Source organism: Hyperoodon ampullatus (assembly GCF_949752795.1).
Source record: "Hyperoodon ampullatus genome assembly, chromosome: 18".
In the NCBI taxonomy this organism is placed as follows: Eukaryota; Metazoa; Chordata; class Mammalia; order Artiodactyla; family Ziphiidae; genus Hyperoodon; species Hyperoodon ampullatus.
The window spans coordinates 11793486-11808644 of record NC_136931.1 but is presented as its reverse complement, the minus strand read 5'-3'; the positions used below and the strand labels follow the sequence as shown (position 1 = coordinate 11808644).

At 40.0% G+C, this 15159-nt stretch overlaps 1 protein-coding gene across 7 annotated transcripts in view; it reads left to right on the top strand.

Annotated features, from left to right (window-relative positions):
- The window catches only part of CNTNAP4 (contactin associated protein family member 4), a gene marked incomplete at both ends in the record, with an annotated part of 267275 nt that overhangs the window by 183374 nt on the left and 68742 nt on the right, over window positions 1–15159 (top strand). For all 7 annotated transcript variants that reach the window (XM_079723325.1, XM_079723327.1, XM_079723328.1 and 4 more), the window contains 2 exons: window positions 11565–11671; window positions 14559–14678. In XM_079723325.1, the coding sequence (XP_079579451.1) occupies window positions 11565–11671; window positions 14559–14678 (227 nt within the window). The remainder of the gene's footprint in view (window positions 1–11564; window positions 11672–14558; window positions 14679–15159) is intronic.

Sequence of the window (15159 nt, the reverse complement as noted above, 5' to 3'; positions counted from 1 at the left end):
TTCTTTTCTTGATGAGTCTGGCTAATGGTTTGTCAATTTTGTTTATCTTCTCAAAGAACCAGCTTTTAGTTTGGTTGATCTTTGCTATCGTTTCCTTCATTTCTTTTTCATTTATTTCTGATCTGATCTTTATGATTTCTTTCCTTCTGCTAACTTTGGGGGTTTTTTGTTCTTCTTTCTCTAATTGCTTTAGGTTCAGGGTCAGGTTGTTTACTCGAAATGTTTCCTGTTTCTTAAGGTGGGATTGTATTGCTATAAACTTCCCCCTTAGAACTGCTTTTGCTGCGTCCCATAGGTTTTGGGTCGTCGTGTCTCCATTGTCATTTGTTTCTAAGTATTTCTTAATTTCCTCTTTGATTTCTTCAGTGATCACTTCATTATTGAGTAGTGTATTGTTTAGCCTCCATGTGTTTGTATTTTTTACAGATCTTTTCCTGTAATTAATGTCTAGTCTCATAGCATTGTGGTCGGAAAAGATACTTGATACAATTTCAATTTTCTTAAATTTACCAAGGCTTGATTTGTGACCCAAGATATGATCTATCCTGGAGAATGTTCCATGAGCACTTGAGAAAAATGTGTATTCTGTTGTTTTTGGGTGGAATGTCCTATAAATATCAATTAAGTCCATCTTGTTTAATGTATCATTTAAAGCTTGTGTTTCCTTATTTATTTTCATTTTGGATGATCTGTCCATTGGTGAAAGTGGGGTGTTAAAGTCCCCTACTATGATTGTGTTCCTGTCGATTTCCCCTTTTATGGCTGTTAGTATTTGCCTTATGTATTGAGGTGCTCCTATGTTGGGTGCATAAATATTTACAATTGTTATATCTTCTTCTTGGATCGATCCCTTTATCGTTATGTAGTGTCCTTCTTTGTCTCTTCTAATAGTCTTTATTTTAAAGTCTATTTTGTCTGATATAAGAATTGCTACTCCAGCTTTCTTTTGATTTCCATTTGCATGGAATATCTTTTTCCATCCCCTTACTTTCAATCTGTATGTGTCTCTAGGTCTGAAGTGGGTCTCTTGTAGACAGCATATATATGGGTCTTGTTTTTGTATCCATTCAGCCACTCTGTGTCTTTTGGTGGGAGCATTTAGTCCATTTACATTTAAGGTAATTATTGATATGTATGTTCCTATTCCCATTTCCTTAATGGCTTTGGGTTCGTTATTGTAGGTATAGTCCTTCTGTTGTGTTTCTTGCCTAGAGAAGTTCCTTTAGCATTTGTTGTAAAGCTGGTTTGGTGGTGCTGAACTCTCTCAGCTTTTGCTTGTCTGTAAAGGTTTTAATTTCTCCATCAAATCTGAATGAGATCCTTGCTGGGTAGAGTAATCTTGGTTGCAGGTTTCTCTCCTTCATCACTTTAATTATGTCCTGCCACTCCCTTCTGGCTTGTAGAGTTTCTGCTGAGAGATCAGCTGTTAACCTGATGGGGATTCCCTTGTGTGTTATTTGTTGTTTTTCCCTTGCTGCTTTTAATATGATTTCTTTGTGTTTAATTTTTGACAGTTTGATTAATATGTGTCTTGGCGTATTTCTTCTTGGATTTATTCTGTATGGGACTCTCTGTGCCTCCTGGACTTGATTAACTATTTCCTTTCCCATATTAGGGAAGTTTTCAACTATAATCTCTTCAAATATTTTCTCAGTCCCTTTCTTTTTCTCTTCTTCTTCTGGAACCCCTATAATTCGAATGTTGGTGCGTTTAATGTTGTCCCAGAGGTCTCTGAGACTGTCCTCTGTTCTTTTCATTCTTTTTTCTTTATTTTTCTCTGCATCAGTTATTTCCACTATTTTATCTTCCACCTCACTTATCCGTTCTTCTGCCTCAGTTATTCTGCTATTGATCCCATCTAGAGTATTTTTCATTTCATTTATTGTGTTTTTAATCGATGCTTGATTCATCTTTAGTTCTTCTAGGTCCTTGTTAACTGTTTCTTGCATATTGTCTATTCTATTTCCAAGATTTTGGATCTGGGAAATAGAATCTTGGATCAGCTTTACTATCATTATTCTGAATTCTTTTTCAGGTAGACTGCCTATTACCTCTTCATTTGTTAGGTCTGGTAGGTTTTTATCTTGCTCCTTCACCTGCTGTGTGTTTTTCTGCTTTCTCATTTTGCTTATGTTACTGTGTTTGGGGTCTCCTTTTTGCAGGCTGCAGATTCGTAGTTCCCGTTGTTTTTGGTGTCTGTCCCCCGTGGCTAAGGTTGTTTCAGTAGGTTGTGTAGGCTTCCTGGTGGGGGGGACTAATGCCTGTGTTCTGGTGGTTGAAGCTCGATCTTGTCTTTCTGGTGGACAGGTCCACGTCTGGTGGTGTGTTTTGGGGTGCCTGTGGCCTTATTATGTTTTTAGGTATCCTCTCTGCTAATGGGTGGGGTTGTGTTCCTGCCTTGCTAGTTGCTTGGCATAGGGTGACCAGCACTGTAGCTTGCTGGTCGTTGACTGAAGCTGGGTGCTGGTGTTGAGATGGAGATCCCTGGGAGATTTTCGCTGCTTGATATTATGTGGAGCTGGGAGGTCTCTTGTGGACCCGTGTCCTGAAGTTGGCTCTCCCACTTCAGAGGCACAGCACTAACTCCTGGCTGCAGCACCAAGAGCCTTTCGTCCACCCGGCTCAGAATAACAGTGAGAAAAAGTAGAAAGAAATAATTAGTAGAAGAAAGAAAGAGAGATTGAAAGAAAGGAAGAAGGGAAGTAAGGAAGGAAGGAAGAAAGAAAGAAAGGAGGGAGGGAGGAAGGATGGAAAGAAAGGAAAGAAAGGAGGGAGGGAGGGAGGAATGAAAGCAAAAGGAAGAGTGAATGGAAGAAGAGAGGGAGGGAGGGAGGAAGGAAAGAAAGAAAGAAAGACAGGAGGGAGGGAGGGAGGGAGGAAGGAAAGAAAAAGAAAGTGGAAAGAAGAAGGGTGGGAGGGAGGGAGGGATGGAGGAAAGAAAAAGAAAGAAGGAAAGGAGGAGCGGAGGGAGGGAGGGAGGAAGGGAAGGGAGGAAAAAAAGAAAGAGCAGGTAAAGTAAAATAGAATAAAGTATGAAATATAGTAGCGTTATTAAAATTAAAAAGTAATTATTGAAAAAAAACACGGACCGAAAGAACCCTGGGACATATGGTGGAAGCAAAGCTATACAGAGAGAATCTTACACAGAAGATTACACATACACATTCACAAAAAGAGAGCAGGGGGAAAAATCAAAAATCTTGCTCTCCAAGTCCACCTCCTCGATTTGGGATAATTCGTTGTAAAAAGAGGAAAAGGGCGAAAAGTCTGAAATCTTGCTAAGTCCACCTCCTTAATTTGAGATAATTCGTTGTAAAAAGAGGAAAAAAAAGGGGGGGAAAGTCTTAAATCTTGTCCTCAAGGTCCACTTCCTCAATTTGGGATGATTCGCTGTCCATTCATGCACTCCACAGACGCAGGGCACATCAAATGGACCGTGGAGCTTTAATCCGCTGCCTCGGAGGCTGCACAGAGAGATTTCCCTGTCTCTGCTCTCACAACTCCCGGGTCTCAGCCTTGGACCTGGCCCCGCCTCTGCGCGTAGGTCGCCGGAGGGCGTCCGTTCTTCGCTCAGACAGGACGGGTTTAAAGGAGCCGCTGATTCGGGGGCTCTGGCTCACTCAGGCAGAGGGGAGGGAGGGGAATGCCCTCTCCTCGCGCACCAGGCAACAAAAGGGAAAAATGTCTCTTGCCTCTCCGGTAGCTCCAGACCCTTTCCCCGGACTCCCTCCGGGCTAGCACTAACCCCTTCAGGCTCTCTTCCTGCCGCCAGCCCCAGACCTCTCCCTGCGCTCCGACTGAAAGCCGATACCCGGGCCTCAGCTCCCAGCCCCGCCCGCTCTGGCGGCCGAGCAGACAAGTCTCTCGGGCTGGTGTGTGCCTGAGGGCACCGATCCTCTGTGCCAAAATCTCTCTGCTTTGCCCTCCACACCCCTGTTGCTGTGCTCTCCTCCGCTACTCCGAAGCTTTCCCCCTCCGCCACCTGCAGTCTCCGCCCTCGAAGGGGCTTGTAGTGTGTAGAAACCTTCCCTCCTTCACGGCTCCCTCCCACTGGTGCAGGTCCTGTCCATATCCTATTGTCTCTGTTTATTCTTTTTTTCTTTTGACCTACCCAGGTATGTGGGGAGTTTCTTGCCTTTTGGGGGGTCTGAGGTCTTCTGTCAGCGTTCAGTAGGTGTTCTGTTGGAGTCGTTCCACGTGTAGATGAATTTCTGATGTATCTGTGGGGAGGAAGGTGATCTCCGCGTCTTACTCTTCCGCCATCTTCCTCCGGCTCCCTGATGTGTACCTTTAAGAACCCATTACTATCTTCTCTGCAGAGAAAATGAAGAGGAAACTCCCTGTGAAAGAGTTTGGAGCTGTAGTGTTGATAAAGGTGTGAGGATGATCCAGTAGTTTCAATAGGAACCCCAGTACAGAGCATGCTAGTGCAAGCTTTGGGCGTTCATTGCAGAGGACAAGTAACTTTTAATATTATAATTGATAGTTAATAATTTTAAAGTATTTTTAGGCTTGGGCAACTATAGCCAAATAATCTTGCCAGTCATCAAGGCAGTTATTTTTAATTATTGAGTTCAATGAAATGTCATAGCCATTCCAGATTTTAAAAAAATTAAGCAATGTGACAAACTTAACCCCAGCCGTGTAGTAGTGTTCAATATATATTTTGAGCAAACAGATAAATTCTGAGTTTTTTTAACTTTTTTTTTTTTCATTTTTGGCTGCGTGGGGTCTTCATTGCTGCGCACGGGCTTTCTCTAGTTGCGGTGAGCAGGGGCTACTCTTCGTTGCGGTGTGTGGGCTTCTCATTGCAGTAGCTTCTTTTGTTGTGGAGCATGGGCTCTAGGTGCACAGGCTTCAGTAGTTGCAGCATGCAGGCTCAGTAGATGTGGCTCGCGGGCTTAGTTGCTCTGTGGCATGTGGGATCTTCCCAGACCAGGGCTCGAACCCGTGTCCTCTGCATTGGCAGGCAGATTCTTAACCACTGCGCCACCAGGGAAGTCCCAAATTCTGAGTTTTAAAAATAACTTTTTATTTGTATGAAACATTTTATCAACATAAACACACATCTATTATATCTGAAGACCATTTATCAATGTCTGTTGATCCTGTTTTGAACACTAGTAGATATTATTCTATGTGTAGAAAAAAATAATTATAATCTTATTTAGCAATGGATTAGAAGGACATCATTTCCTCTCTATGAATATGTGTTTATTTAACTCAATTTGTAGATAAAATAATACTTTCTATAATGAAAGATGGTATGTAAAGGGAGAATTGAGACGATAAACCTCAATTGGCTTGATTTGGGGAATAAATGACAGTGACCATCTCCGTAATTACAGCCACGCCAGCTCAGGATCGTTAATCCTGATTTTGGGGAAGCCCTGTAGCAAGGCTCCCTGGGCCAGCTCTCTCGAGGTGGGTCTCACTCACAGAAGCAGGGAGCCCTCACCCTCAATGGGTGGGGAGGTTCGGTCATCCACACTATGAGTGATGGTCATTTTGACCATCTCAGATCTCAGAACATTCTTTTGGTACAAGTAGACCCACACCTCTCCAACATGGGTTTCTCCGAAGCTGCCATTTTACACAAGGATTCCGTCTTGCCTGCTTTCTGGAGGCGCACGCTTGTAAAACAGAGCATGATACAGCACAATAGGAGAATTATGGTTTCGGTACCACACCTTAAAAACGCTTTTCAGAAGTAGCAAATTATGGATAGATCTTGACTATACATTTTTTAAAGAAAATTTTAGGCTAATGGTAACCCTAGAAATCTTAAAAATAACAGCAAAAACCAACGTACCTTCTATATTTGTATACCTTTTAAACTTCCAAAAGTATCTCTAAATTCATTCTATTCTCTTATATTCAGAAGAAAATATGTATCCATCTATCTTGGTCTTATATGCTATACCTTTTGACATAACTTCCAAAGCATTATTAAATAGAGACTTTAAAAAATGTTTACTAGGTTGTATTCTAACTTAACATGAATTAGTATTTAGGTTTGTGTGTGTGTGTGAGTGACTTGTGTAGGGTGATGTGAATGAGTGAGGGGCCTGGGAGTGTGTCTGAATGACCTTACAAGCATGTGTGTAGGGATGGTGTGGCTGTGTGTGAGCGTGTGCATGTGTGAGTGTACACACGCATGGGTTAATGCTTGAGGACTTGTGGGATTGTGTGTGTCAGGACTTGTACGAGTATGTAGGGCGATTTTGGATATGTGAGTGAGTTTATGCATTGTGTGAGAGACTTGTGCAATGACTCTGTTCTAAAATTTATTTTAAATAAATAAATTAATATGTATTTAAATTAATCTTCACAAAAACCCTTAGAACCTGTTCTTAGAGTGTTTGTTTCTTGTAAACATGGAAATAGATGCACAGAGTGGTTAAGTAAGTTGGCTAAGAGGACATGGCTAAAGGCAGAGACCAGCATCAGATCTAAGCCCCCTTGGTTCCAGGAAGTCCCCCTGTGTGCTACCTGCCATGTTGTACCGCTTCCCTGGGTGCACGTCAACATGTATTGCGGTTCATGCTTAATCTATGTAGGTTAAACACAGAATTTTATAGCTTAATAAATTGCAATTGAAACAAACAGGAACATTAAAAATATATTAAAAGGGCTTCCCTGGTGGTGCAGTGGTTGAGAGTCTGCCTGCCGATGCAGGGGACACGGGTTCGTGCCCCGGTCCGGGAAGATCCCACATGCCACGGAGTGGCTGGGCCCGTGAGCCATGGCCGCTGAGCCTGCGCGTCCGGAGCCTGTGCTCCGCAGCGGGAGAGGCCACAGCAGTGAGAGGCCCGCGTACCGCAAAAAAAAAAAAAAAAAAAAAATATATATATATATATATATTAAAAAATCTGACAGAGGGAATTCCCTGGCGGTCCAGTGGTTAGGACTCCGCGCTTTCTCTGCCGAAGGGCCAGGTTCAATCCTTGTTCGGGGAACTAAGATCCTGCAAGCCATGAGGCACAGCCAAAAAACAACATCTGACAGAATCTTAAACAATGTAGTTCTCTTTTTACTGTAACTAACTTTAAGTTGGATCAAACCTACACATAAAGGTGTACATAAATTTACATACGTGCTCACACTCACACCCACACAGTCATTTACACACATTCTTTATGTGTAAACTAATGTCATTGTACAAATCTCCCACACACATCTATACACACATACACTCACTCACATATCTCAAAGCCACTTTTCACACACAGTCTACACACAGACACACACACACACCTCCTCACTCATTCATCCATACACAAGCACACTCACACACATACTCTCACAGACCCATAGCATCTTTACACACGCACCTGCACACTCATAAGATCATTCCTATACTCTTTACACACTCACACCTTTCTTACTCACAGTCTCACACACACACACACACACACACACACACACACACTCATCTAGAAGCCCTCCCCTTGTCCTCTGTGGACCTGCAAGGAGATCTGGGTGGGTGCTGACTGAGGCTGATGGCCACCAGTCCCTCGAAGGAGGTGAGGACAGAGCTGCAAAGGGAGCTGTCCTCCATGTCCCCATGTCTTGGGGCAGAAACCCAAGTGGGAGTGGGGTAGGGGTGACAGTTGTTAAGGGCATAAACATTTACTAAGTTGCTTGGACCTAAACCACTTATTAAGCAATAGTATTAAGGAAATCTTTTGATATCAACTTTGTAAGAATATCAACTGGGGCTTCCCTGGTGGCACAGTGGTTAAGAATCTGCCTGCCAATGCTGGGGACATGGGTTCGAGCCCTGGTCCAGGAAGATCCCACATGCCTCGGAGCAACTAAGCCTGTGCTCCACAACTACTGAGCCTGCACTCTAGAGCCCACGAGCCACAACTACTGAGCCCGCATGCCACAACTACTGAAGCCCATGCGCCTAGAAAACCCATGCTCCTCAACAAGAGAAGCCACCGCAGTGAGAAGCCCACGCACCTCAATGAAGAGTAGCCCCTGCTCATGCAACTAGAGAAAGCCCGTGTGCATCAGTGAAGACCCAAGGCAGCCAAAAATAAATAAATAAATAAAAAAGAATATCAACTGATTGGGGAAGGTCCATCTCAGCTCTGACATCACCTACCCTTCATGAGTGCAGTAAGGCAGAGGGTGTGGTGTGTCCCTGGTCTCCATGACACCAGGCTACAGAGACTTCTCACAAGAATTAAGAGGCCACTCTGTGACACTGTTCACCATGGCGACCTCGGGAGGCCCAGCTCCTGCCTCCTGGCTTCCCCAACCTGCAGCCTTTGGACCTCCATCATTGCGTTCTCCCAGTCCATTCCCACCACCCAGTCCTTGGTTTTGGGCCCCCATGGCACCATCTTCCCTCCAGTCCCCCACCCTCCCTCTCCTCTCCTCTGAGGAGCCCTTTAAACCTCCCCTTGTTCCTTCTTCCTTATGTTCACACGTTGTGTTTATTCCTCTGCTGACGGTTGATTGAAGATCATGGTGGTGTTCTGTCTCCCATGATACTGAAGGGGTGGCTTGTTTATTTCATGGGGAGGAAGTTATTTGTGGGGTAAAGGGCCGGTTCTTGTTGATTTCATATTTTGAGGAAGGATATGAGATTTGAATTCAGGTGGTCACCATTTTCCCAGGACCCATACATATCTAATTTTGGTTATGTTTCCTAAATGTGATAATGTTGTATAGATTTTTACTTCAGTATCTTTAATTCTAGCCAAGTTGTACATTGTGTGAAAGTCTTTTGGAATTTAAATTGGAATGGGCTAGAAATCAGGATAAACCAAAATCATACACGTCAGGGCTTCCCTGGTGGCTCAGTGGTTAAGAATCCACCTGCCAATGCAAGGGACACGAGTTCGAGCCCTGGTCCAGGAAGATCCCACATGCCATGGAGCAATTAAGCCCGTGCACCACCACTACTGAGCCTGCGCTCTAGAGCCCATAGGCCACAACTACTCATCCCACGTGCCACAACTACGGAAGCCTGTGTGCCTAGAGCCCGTGCTCCGTAACAAGAGAAGCCCACGCACTGCAACGAAGAGTAGCCCCCACTCACCGCAACTAGAGAAAGCCCGCGCACAGCAATGAAGACCCAACACAGCCATAAATAAATAAATAGATAGATAGATAGATAGATAATACACGTCACTTCAGTTTGGGGCATGTTGATATATTCATTTGTTTATGTTCTACTTTGTATCAGAATGACTCTCAGGGAGCAAAGTATAAAAGATAATTGTTTAAAACCTTTAGTGAGACTCAGTACTTCACTATACAATGTAATTTGCCATAGGTTACTAGTAGTCAAACAGAACTACTATATGATGAATTTAAATAAAATCCACAATCCAGTCTTTTACATTGTAATTAAAAAATATGAAAAGTCAAGTCTAACAGGAATCTAGGAAAATGGACACAGTATCTTTCGCAGTAGATCAAATAGAAATAGTACATGTATCACAATAGATTCATTCTTTAGAATTTTAGGTGTAGTCACTTATATCTGCCCCCTTTTAAAACATTGTTCAAGGTCTGTTAGAGAATAGCCTTCTCTGTCCTTTTCTTTTTTGATTACCAATTAGAATTGTTTTTGTTTTAATTTTATTTTAAAAATTCCCTCTTTCTTCTAGACTGTTATTGATTTGAAATGCTTAAAAAATTAAATACCTCTTTAAATATTCTTTGAATAGATTCCTGTGAATCTATAAAAATGCTAAAATACATATAAACTTAATTGGCATGGAAAGTTGCCCATTATTTATTTTTGAATCCTTAAAAAGGTTGTAAAGTAGCGTGTACTTTATGATTACACTTAGGAACATAATACATTATACACACACATATATGTTTATAGTGGTAATTTTTATATATTGAAATTATAAATTATATTTCTTCTCTATTGTTTCCTATATTGTTTGATTTCTGTACAGTGGATATCTATTTTTTATAATCAGGAAAAACAGTAACATTATTTTCAGTTAAAATTGGGAAAATCCTAAAAGCAAAACATGAAGTTCCCAGTCTTAGTTTTAAAAAAGGAGGTGGCAGAAACTTCATCAAGAATATATTCTTGATGGGTTTTGTAATTTATTTATTTTTTTATTCTGGGGTGAATGAGAGCATTGGTCTCAATATAACTTTCAATTTAAATTCTAAAAAGCATGAGTTATTTGATCAGGGCTATTTGAGTTGATACCAGAAGCTCTTCAACTTTTTTGTGGTACCTTAATGTATTTCAGTAATTTTTTCACAGTGTCCTAAGCCAAAAGATATAACTAACGTTTTCATTTAAACGGTGGCTTAGTTCCAGGCAACTTTACAAGTGTTTATGTCCTAACAATTTATTTATTTATTTATTTTAATTAATTAGTTAATTTATTTATTTTTGGATCTTCGTTGCTGCGCGTGGGCTTTCTCTATTTGCAGTGCGCGGGCTTCGCATTGTGGTGGCTTCTCTTGTTCCAGAGCACAGGCTCTCTGTGTGTGGGCTTCAGTAGTTGTGGCTTGCGGGCTCTAGAGCGCAGGCTCAGTAGTTGTGGCGCACGGGCTTAGTTGCTCTGCAGTATGTAGGATCTTCCTGGACCAGGACTCGAACCCGTGTCCCCTGCCTTGGCAGATGGATTCTCAACCACTGTGCCACCAGGGAAGCCCTGTCCTAACAATTTAGAAACCTTTGAAAAAGTAATTTATACATATATTACTTTTATATATATATTTTAAATTATATATATATAATTTGAAAAATATTTTAAGTTTATTTTTAATGTAGTGTACAACCTTTCAAAGCTTGGGATCAGATCAGACACTGCTACCCTTACTTTTGTTCAACTTGATTTCACATGGTGTTACTTTTTAACAACTACTAAGACTCCAGCTTCTCCAAGATAGGACATGATTAAGTGGAATGTATTACTATTTAATGTTGAAATTTAACTACCTCAAGCTAATAAGTTGTGCAGTGCTTGACAGATGTTGAGTATGCCTGTATTTCTCTTAAAAATTTAAAATATCCTAGGAGCCCCTGTGATTTTGATTCAGCATCCTAATGCACCCTGACCCACTGCTTGGAGTTTGTGCATCTATACTGTACATCTTCAACATTCCTGGATGTATACACCAAGTGAATAGAGATGTCCCTCCCTCCCACTTCCTTCTTTCCTTCTCTCTTCTTTATTCCCTCTTCCTTTAAATATTCAGTATAGTAAATCAGTATGATTAAATGTTGTTATTTTATGTAAACTATTGATGTTTCTGGCAACATATTGAATTAGTGTTATGTCACTAGGGAAAAGAAAGGGCTATGATATAGTACGACATGTTGAAAATTAAGCAGTCCCAGCTACCTGAGAATTGGTTGAAACCTGATGAATTTATTGATCTAAGGTTTAGTTTTGTGATTAAGGTACCATAACGACATAACGACAAATGAAATGACCATTAGTCACGCTGTATTTACTCTTTAGATTACTGTTGACATTCTTCTTTCATAAGATCATGTATAAATTGTCAGTATTTTGTGATTTCTCAAAATGAATAGTAGTAATTGTACCTGCACCTTCTTTTAGGTGTTTGCCCAACTATTGCGAACACGGTGGTCAATGTTCCCAGTCCTGGGACACCTTTCACTGCAACTGTACAAACACTGGATACAGGGGAGCAACTTGCCACAACTGTAAGCCACACACACCTGTGGTTCTTGCCTCTGTCCTGATTCCCTTATTTATTACCCTTTTTTTGTTGTTGTTGTGTGTATACATGTCCATGTGTGTACAACCCTGGATCTTATTAGCATTCAGTTGATTTCTAGTTTATTTTTAGTCCACACTTCTTTTCATAAAGTAGTCAAGGTAGCTTACAGAAGCACATAAAATAAAGCAAGACAGAAAAGAGTAAGAGAGCTGGCAAGGGGAAAACACATGTAGAAAACAAAGGTAGCTAAGGATAAGCATAAAATATAGTGCAGAATAGGTGATCCTTCAGTTCTCTTGCAACTCCATTAATAAGGATGATGAGAATAAGGATGGTAGAAATGGAATTAATCATAATAGTTAATTTTATTGAGTATTTTCTAAATGCCAGGTACTGCTCTAGTATTTTACATGTCCCAGCTTATTTAATTCTGATGACCACCTTAGTAGGTGGGTGTAGTCATTGTTGTTATCCCTAGTTTACTAGGTTACAGGGAGAGATTAATCACCATGCCCAGAAGCTCCTGAAATAGTTGAGGCACAGTGAGAATGTGAACGCTTGCAATTATGCTCCAGAGGCTGGGACCACAACCAAATACTCTTTTCCTGTGTTAGAAGCCGTTCATTTTTTTCCTGGTGAAAAGTTTTGCATGTGTCCTAAGACTCATGTCATTTTCTTGTCTACTTGTTCAGGACGTGGGATGGGGAGACCCAAAGGCCCATTTTTTTCCTTCCCATTTTTTCATATTGTTGCTGACATTGCTGAGCAGCTTAACTCTTAGTACTATTGGCCCGTAGCCATGACTTCAGGCAAGGGCGCTAGGTGCAGTCCTCAGCCTCACCACCCTCGTCTCTTCACTGTGCACTGCTTTGTACTCCTGCTGGAGTTGAGATTGGAATCCTGGGCTCCCACCCCTGGAGGCTCCACAAGGGGCCCTCAGAAGTCCTGACTCAGGGCTGGAGAGGGCGTGAGCAGGGGCGGCAGGATCTTCTGGCCTCACCCTCATGCCTTCACCACTGCAGCCAGTCTTTCCTGGGGCATCAACTTGTGTGGGTTGGAGTGCCTCATAAGAACAGGAAGAACGCCTGCTGTCACTCAAGCCAGGGCCAAGTTACTTGTCCCAGGTCACCAGCAGCAAAGGGACGGTGTATTTTAATTCTTCATATCCGGTATCATCCCAATTATAGTAACTAACTCAAAACAGAAAGCTAATAGAATGTGTTTTAATTGACTATTTGTTTATTTTCAACTGTTATCAATGAGTAAATCTAAATATAAACACAAACATCTCTGAGCCAAAAAAATCAGATGGTGAATAAATAACGTATTTTCATCTGTGGCCCACAATTTGATCCAATCATTGAGTTAATTTATTAGGTTCTTGAGCAGGTAGTCTAAAGGGAGCCGAAGGGTTTTGCCAATGACCATTCTGGGAAATGGGGCCAGGATGACAAACCCAATTATAATGAAGCCATCAGTATCGTTAGCCTGAGTTGAGGGAGGGTGAGTGATGGGGGTCTTTTAAAAGGTTTTACTAGAAAATAATACGTTAAACAGTCATGTTATAAAAAGCCAAGTAATACACATAAAGCAAAAGTACTCCCAATTACCCTTATGCAATTGTGTGTCCTTTCTAATACCAGCCCTCCCTGCAAAGTTATGTTTATATCCCAGCCTCTTTCAAAGAATTTATCAACACATGTATGTGTGTATAGTAATATATAAATGAACCATTTTCATATGCCCACTTCACTGCACAAAATACAAATGTGACTAGAAACCAATCCATGTTATATTTCTGTCTGTGTAATATACAATAGGAATAAAATAAAACCAAGAAACTGTAGAGGAGTAGAGAAGTAAATATGTATGATTATCTGAAATCTCTGTAACATTGAGAAAATTAGTTACATTATTTCATATGATCTAAAAACACATTAATATAATTTTGAAAATTTAGAATAGATCAAGGAATGATATTCAGGGGATGGTTTATTTCTCATTTCACAAAATTAAAAGCTTGATGGAAATCACCATTACATTTGGCCAAGTGTTCAGTGAGATGAGTGCATCATATACAGTTATTAATATCAAACCTAGTACATGGCAAATATATAATTGTGTAATTAAAAACATCCAATTATGGATCAAAACACACTGAGACCGCTTGAGGGCATATATTTTATATTTCTTCTGCTTTGAATTTTAATTATCTTAAATTCTCATTACAGAGCATTAGAGAAAATTTCTTATGTAAATTACTTTTTAAATTATTCACGAGAAGCTTTGTAAATCATATTTGTTTTATGGGAAAAAGTATTTTATCTATAGACAATTTTATGTGAGAAAGGAGACTAGTTAAAGCATTATTTAAAACTTTTCTATTGCATAATTTTTGAATAACAGCAGATTATTTAAGGAGATTACACTATTGTGCTTCACATGTTAGGTTATTACAAGGTGATACTAGAATTAGAAATTCCAAAATGGTTGTCAAAAGATCCATTTGGATGCATGTCCAAAATGGAAGTCACATTATACTTATAAGGAACTTAACATTTAAAACACCTACCATCTCCTTTGTTGTTTTACCTAATGTAAAAATAAACTAAATTTTCATTCTCATATTCTTTTAATCATAAAAAGAAATGCCATAAAATACAATCTCATTTTTCCTTTTTTCTATCTAACCTTCTTTCAACCATATTAATTTTTAAAAATGAGTTTTGTTTTAAAGTGTGTATTACCTTTTCTCCTGGTCAGTAATGTACATATAAATTTCAAGACTTGGAGTATTCTGTGTCCAAATTAAAATTAAAGAAATTAATTTTATACTATTTCACTTATGATGATACTTTTTTTTTTTACAGCTATCTATGAGCAGTCATGTGAAGCCTATAAGCATAGAGGAAATACTTCAGGATTTTACTATATAGATGCAGATGGAAGTGGTCCCCTGGAACCATTTCTTCTATATTGCAATATGACTGGTGAGTTAATCAATTTTCATTTAATAGTTAAATTTAAACACACAAAATTAAAATGAAACAAGTAAGAGGTTGACATAATTTGCAACTTGATTAAAATGTATATTGTTCAGTAGAAGAACTTAAAGTAAATCTTTAAAAAATAGTTTAATGGTGGTGATTTAAAATGTCATTATTTTCCTTGCATGTGGTATCTGTGTAGAACATCTAATAATAAATGTATCTTATTAAGTCCCAAAACAAAAAAGATAGACTTTATTCCTCTTAGAAGATTGATACACACCATATGATTTCACTTATAAGTAGAATCTAGAAAACAAAACAAATGAACAAACATAATAAAAGAGAAACAGACTCACAGATACAGAGAACAAACAGGTGGTTGCCCAAGGGGAGGGGAGTAGGGGAATGAAAAGAAAAAAAAAATGTAACAAGTGTGGTAATGAATACTAATTAGCTTGATTATGGTGAACATTTCACAATG